The sequence below is a fragment of the Coenobita brevimanus genome, chromosome 74, assembly GCF_032717465.1.
Source record: "Coenobita brevimanus isolate Jiangsu-jjx chromosome 74, ASM3271746v2, whole genome shotgun sequence".
In the NCBI taxonomy this organism is placed as follows: domain Eukaryota; kingdom Metazoa; phylum Arthropoda; class Malacostraca; order Decapoda; family Coenobitidae; genus Coenobita; species Coenobita brevimanus.
The window spans coordinates 18,446,973-18,453,488 of record NC_137027.1 but is presented as its reverse complement, the minus strand read 5'-3'; the positions used below and the strand labels follow the sequence as shown (position 1 = coordinate 18,453,488).

The following is a 6,516-nucleotide window of genomic DNA, read 5'->3' as shown; positions in this document are numbered from 1 at the left end:
AGTAGAAGTGTTTCAAAATGCGTGCCACAGTCTTGCTCACTCCAAGGTGTCCTGCCAAACTGGAATCATGAGCCACTCTAATGATATCCTGCCTACAAACACGAGGGATGACAACTTGATGTACAACCTCCCATTCACAGTTGGCTGATGCTGTTGGGGGTCTTCACTTCCTCATAAGTACTCCTGACTTTATATAATAACAAGTAGAAGCACCAGCTGACTCTTCCTCACTGCAAGCAGAGTTAGCTAGACCTTCCAACTCAGGGTCAGCAACCTGCAACTCAACCAACTCTTGACGAGATAAATTATCAACACTACGGGGTACTGCCTCATCTGGTGAGTGGTCCAAATTAGCAAGAAAAGTGTCAGCTAGGATAACATCATCATCATCATTATCCTCTAAATCACCAGTAACTTTAGACTTAGCCCTAGTGACAGCACATGCAGAGAACACATCAGGGGCATCACAATCCTGGGTCGCAGCCACTGGCTCACTAGACAACTGAGGAGCTGGACACACTTGACTTCCACCAATATCATTTCCAAGTAAGAAAGTTACACCTGACATTGAGAGTGTCTCAACCAACCCAACCATAACGGAACCATTAACATAACCAGACTCTAAATTCACTCTGCACAGAGGGACAGAGAAGTAATTATTCCCTACACCTTGTAAGATTACAGTTTCATCAGAGGAATTAACATTAAAACCTAGAACACGGGTCAGCATAAGGGATTGGCAAGCACCTGTATCACGATATATTTTAACTGATTTCCTGTCATTACTGTCCAGAGGACTGACAAAACCATCAGATAGGAAATTAGCACATGAACTCTTGAGAGTGTCACCCACGTTACTGCTCAAAAGAGGAGCTTCATCATGAGAGATTAATTTACCCCTCAAAGCAGGTTCAGTTAACTCGGTTAAAGAATTCTGGGAACTCTCAAGGGTGGACACTAGACCAATTGACTGAATATTTAAAGACTCCTTTTTGTTCACATCACGCTGTCTCCTGAAACATTTCTCCGTAGTATGACCAAGCTAACTACAATAAGTACATTTACTTTTCTGAAATCTAGAGGTGGAGCTGGTATTTACTTCCTGAGAAACATCATCTTTATTCTCTTTCCTGTTACCTGTACTCTGAGTAGAGGCAACGTACTTACTCTCAGCTTTCCTTTTTTCTTTAGAATATCTCTTGTGAGTGAGAACATATTCATCAGCTAAAACTGCAGCATCAGACAAATTATCTATTCTTTTCTCATCAAGATATAGGCTTACATCTTTATTAATACACCTTTTGAAGTCCTCCAGCAAAATCATCTGCTTAAATTTACCAAAATCAGAATCCACATTCTTAGAATTTAACCACTGCTCTAACAGATCTTCTTTGATATTTTCATACTCAACATGGGATTGCTTATCTTCCTTATAAGTTGTCCCAAATTTTACTCTATAGGCTTCAGGAACAAGCTCATAGGCCTTAAGAATCAAGCTCTTAACTACATCATAATTATCAGATTGATCCTGAGGCAAAGATGCATAAGTTACTTGAGCTTTACCGGTGAGAACAGTTTGAAGGAGTACTGGCCAATACTTTTTGGGACAATTAAAACCTGTAGCTACCCTCTCAAACAACTGAAAATACTTTGTTAAATCAGATTCATTAAAAGGAGGGACAAGTTTAACATTTTTAGCCACATCAAAATCATCAGAGCTAGATGATCCAGTTCCACTTTGTTTCATGCAATACTCATGGTCTGCCTGAATCCTAGCAAGTTCAATTTGTGCCTGAGCCTGTGCCTCCTGAATACGAGCATTTGCCTGAAATTCAGCCTCCTTAGTACGAGCCTCCTGCAGGGCTAGCTGTAACTTAGCTAATTCAATCTGCGTTTGCTCATTTGGAGGAGTTACATTGAACAAGCTTTCATTAATCATGTCAACAATTTGATCTTTAGAATGATGAGAGCGAACAACAATTCCCAATTGTTGAGCAACAAGCTTAAGTTCATTCTTTGTTCTGTTTTCTACATCACACACTGTTTCCACATTTGACAAAAAATCTTTGGCTTCATCAAGAGTAGTAATAGTAGACATCATGAATAAATCACAGTCACAAAATATCAAGCAATATCCTTATGATAATATCCTGAATATCCTGATAAGAGGTCGCCAAATTTATGTTACGGAACAGAGAAAGATAATGTACACTTTAAGTGAGAATACTAAAAATCACTACTGTCCCGTAAAGTTCCAGGTTCAAAACAAAAGAGTTAGGTAAAATTACAAGTTAAAGTTTAATGCTCAAACTAACAACAAAACATTCAGGACTCATAAGGATATTGTAATGGCAAAAAACAGGTTAAATATATGGTTAACTGCAATAGCCTCTATTAACACGAAATTAGCATGAGTAAATTTATCTAAGTCAGCCCTGATAAAATGAGAAAACACTGGATAATGCTCAGTTAACGCAAGATATATTATTACAGATACAAAATGTTATTACCACTGGCTGACAATATGAATTACAAAAACTTTACTAGGCCTACGAATCAACACCTTATGCTATACAGTACAAGAACAAAATGTAATAACACTTATACTCAAATTACACAGCTGCTAGATGGTTGGAGACTTCCTGAGCACTCACAATAATAACAACTGTACAGGGGAGGACAGAGATGTGAGCAAAATGAGGAGTAGATCTAAGTGGCCATTAATGCAGAGACTGAACTCATTATATAGGGGCCGGCAGAGCTTGATACAACTTGTAAGAAGGACGCGCAAATGAAGTCAGAGGGGACAAAGAGTTGACACTCCTGCTCTGAACAACAGAAAGAACGACTTACTCTACTATAAGAGAGGAGGGGGGGAGTGAGGTAGAACTTGCTCGTGATCAAACATGCAGCATACTGTACGTTAGAATTACACAAAGGATGATGAAATCATAGGCTATGTAACAATATATATATATATATATATATATATATATATATATATATATATATATTCTCTGGAGAGAGGATTTACCCATATTTTGATTTTAATTGACAGTACTGTACTTTCAACTACATATGATCACATACCCAAACCTGTCCTAACTCCCATTAAGGGGTTGAAGTCAAATACGAGTTGAAAACTGTAAAATCGAACTAATTATTTATCTTTTAGTATTAACGAAACCTAATCTAATCTAACTTAACCTAACCTAACCTAACCTGGCCTAATCCCTGTGCGTGGTTGAAGTCATATATGAAATAAAAAAAAAGGGAAATAAAACTGAATGAAGTGCTTTTTAACCCATTAACTGTGGCATTAGGTTTCAAGGTCAGTCCCCCCATGCAAAAAAAAAATGGGATTCTTTTTTCTTCAAAAATCATTTTTGCTTTTATAAATGAAAGAGTGCATGGAAAAGAATAGGAAACCAAATATGAGTTCATTATTTACCTTAGTTTGGCTGTGGTATGCTATTTGCGGACATTTGGGTGGAAAATGTAGCATGCATTTTTTTTAAAATAAGAGCTTGAGCATATGATGTACCCAGCAGTCGCATGCTATTCTTCATAATATGTATGTAGCAGCTATCAGGTTAATTAAACTAACCTAACCTACCAAATCAGACCTAATCCAACAAAATTTAACCCCCAACCTAACCTACATTAACTGCAAAAGCATCTTATCTAACCTAACCTGGCCTAATGCCTGTATGTGTTGAAGACATATACATAAAAAAATAAAAAAAAAAGGATTTAAAATCGAACAAAGTGCTTTTTAATCTAACCTAACCTACCAAATCAGACCTAATCCAACCAAATTTAATCCTCAACCTAACCTACATTAACTGTGAAAGCTCATAAATCTGAGGGCAGGGATGGGCTAACGTCGCCCTCCCCAAGCCATGACTATACAGTGAGTTGATACTGCACGAACAAAAACACCTAAAGGACATATTTGCGAGAAAAATGCCACATATGAAACCCCCCCCCAAGGTGAGGAGCAAATATCATTGGAAAGGCTGGAATTCCCCTAGGGTGTGACTAAACGAAATGTAATACTACCTAAATTAGCACTATACAGGCACCTGACAGAATTAATGCCTAGCCTATAGGCTAGCCTAGGCCCTATACATCATGCAGATAGGCTAGGCTATTTAGACCAAGCCTGTGTGGTTGAATAGTTTTTTAACGCAAATTTCTTCAACACACTAGTCTTTATACCTAAAGCTTATATATGATTAACTTTTGATATTGAAAATTGAGAGAGTACTTCAAAAATCTTACCTTCCCTCAAAGCTTGTGCCTTTGTACGTATGGTAAACGCAAGATTTGAATGTTTGTGCAAGGCTACCATTGAAAATACTCAAACTTCGCTATAGGTAGCAAGATGGAATGGCAAAATATCTAGAATGATGTCACAGATATTAAAATTTCATTTAAAATGGCTCAAATTACTATAACATTTATAGAATGTCATTAGATGTAAAAAGTAAATATTTATACATGATCAAAGTCAATTCCTCTATATCTAGCGAGAAAGTTTGGCTAGATTGTACGAACATGGCAACACTGTGTTTGAGGAGTGTTGTTTACGTCGATGATCTAATATTATTTCGCATTCGTTAAAAATAATAATAATAATAATTATAATAAAGAAAATGTTTAATAAGCAAATAAAAAGTATTACTTTGAATATCATGAATATCTACTCTACCATCATTTATATCGCTTAATTAAGAGAGAGGATCATTTTAGGTAACGAATTATCCACAACCACTTCAGTCTGTCTGTCCGTCTGTCTGTCTCAAATATGGAATTCATGGAGGTTTTGGGAGGCCTTTGTTCAGGACACTACTGTCGGTTTCAGAGGCCATGTCGCATCGTTTTTTGAGAATAACGTAGTAAGTAACAGTTGGATCAGTATGATATTTGGCCACAGTGTGTTTCATACCCTGCGGTAATTTTTGGCAGCATAGTGGAGTACGTAAATGAAATAACGCAATTGTCCTTGAGAAATGAGGCTGAATGTCAAAATAAAGGACAGGGATACGAACGATATTACGGAAACGTAGTACCTGCCACGTGAGTGACGTCAGTAGACAGGCTTCTCCCACCACCCACACGGGACACTCCCACCCCTACCATCTCCCTCCTTCCCTCCCTCCCTCTCTTCGAAACCATGGTCGAAACTTCAATCATCGGCACATGCTTTATAGCCTATATAATGATATATTATGTAATTGATGCATGCAATATGTGTTACAATAGCTGGTATATTTGTATTGATAATGACACATAACAGAGCTAGAGTAGGGTAGAATGGGGCTGATAATGGCCGGCATGATAGGAGAGCATTGGTTCGGTAGAAGTGAAGAGTGGTGTAGTTTTGTGGTGGAATGATACGCCATGTATATAAGATGTTATGTGGTCCTCGTCAGCCATGGGTTAATTCTATTTTGTAATTGCTATCGATTATAGCTCATGACTGTCGTATAATGTTTGATTTAAGCAGTATCGTAATCAAGTATTATCATGAAGCACCCAATATCATGATTACGTCCCAGTCTACACCGATGCTGAGTCGGTTACTCAGCGTAGGCTTATTGTTATCTTTATGTCATATTGTGGACAGATTTCAGTAGTACATCATTGTAAATGAAGCATATATGTAACGGGTGGACAAAAGAAATAAAATCAATACATAAGTATTTTACTCCTCCTCACAATCCAGGAACAAGTCGTTCTCATCATCACTTTCGAGGTTAATGATGATGGGATCCACTCGTTCATGTATGTTGTCTGTGGCCCAGTACTCTTCTTCGAAGGCTTGGGAACGTCTGACCGCACCACCCCACACCTCTCCAGTTGCACACAGCCTCCTTTCCTCCAGCCTGGCTTGCAGGTCTGCTCGGGTGAAATGGTGTAGTGAGGAGCGTACGTGGCGTTTCAGGCACCCCCACACCTGCTCGATGGTGTTAAGCTCGGGATGAACGGGTGGCAGCCTCACAACTTCATGGCCCCATGAGCGTATTATGTTGTCGACCTTGTACTGTGGCTGTGTCTTGTTTTGCTTTGAAATGAGGAGCAGTTCAGGCCGTGTGGCGTGTGGTGGGAAGGGTACGTTGTGCTGCTCCAGCCATATTATAATATCCGCTTTCTTCATGGAAGTGGTGGGACAGCGACTCTCCTCCGTCAGCTGGCTGTGATAAGGGGCATTATCCATGACCAGTACTGACGGCTCAGTCAGTGACGGCAGGACTTGCAATGTCATCCAGCAGAGAAACAGCTCGCCATTCATCTCCCCGTGCTAATCGCCACTAGTGTTCTTGGTAGGGAAGCATAGAAACGAATTATCGACAAAACCATTGGCCGTCCCAGCTGCGACCACCACAAAGTGCTCTCCTTCCCCAGGAGGCACCTGACGGCTGTATTTGGTGCTGGTGTCAGGTTGAGTGCCGCCTACTCACTCCATGCTGTGGCCCATCCTGGTGGTGAACCACGTCTCATCCAGGTACA

The 6,516-nt window shown here is 39.5% G+C and overlaps 1 protein-coding gene across 1 annotated transcript; it reads right to left on the bottom strand.

Annotated features, from left to right (window-relative positions):
* Positions 1 to 5,710: 5,710 nt before the first annotated feature.
* LOC145407792 (uncharacterized) lies at positions 5,711 to 6,298 on the bottom strand. The gene has a single exon (XM_080278655.1). It carries the CDS (start codon positions 6,296 to 6,298, stop codon positions 5,711 to 5,713), a length of 588 nt encoding a protein of 195 aa, XP_080134781.1.
* Positions 6,299 to 6,516: the final 218 nt, after the last annotated feature.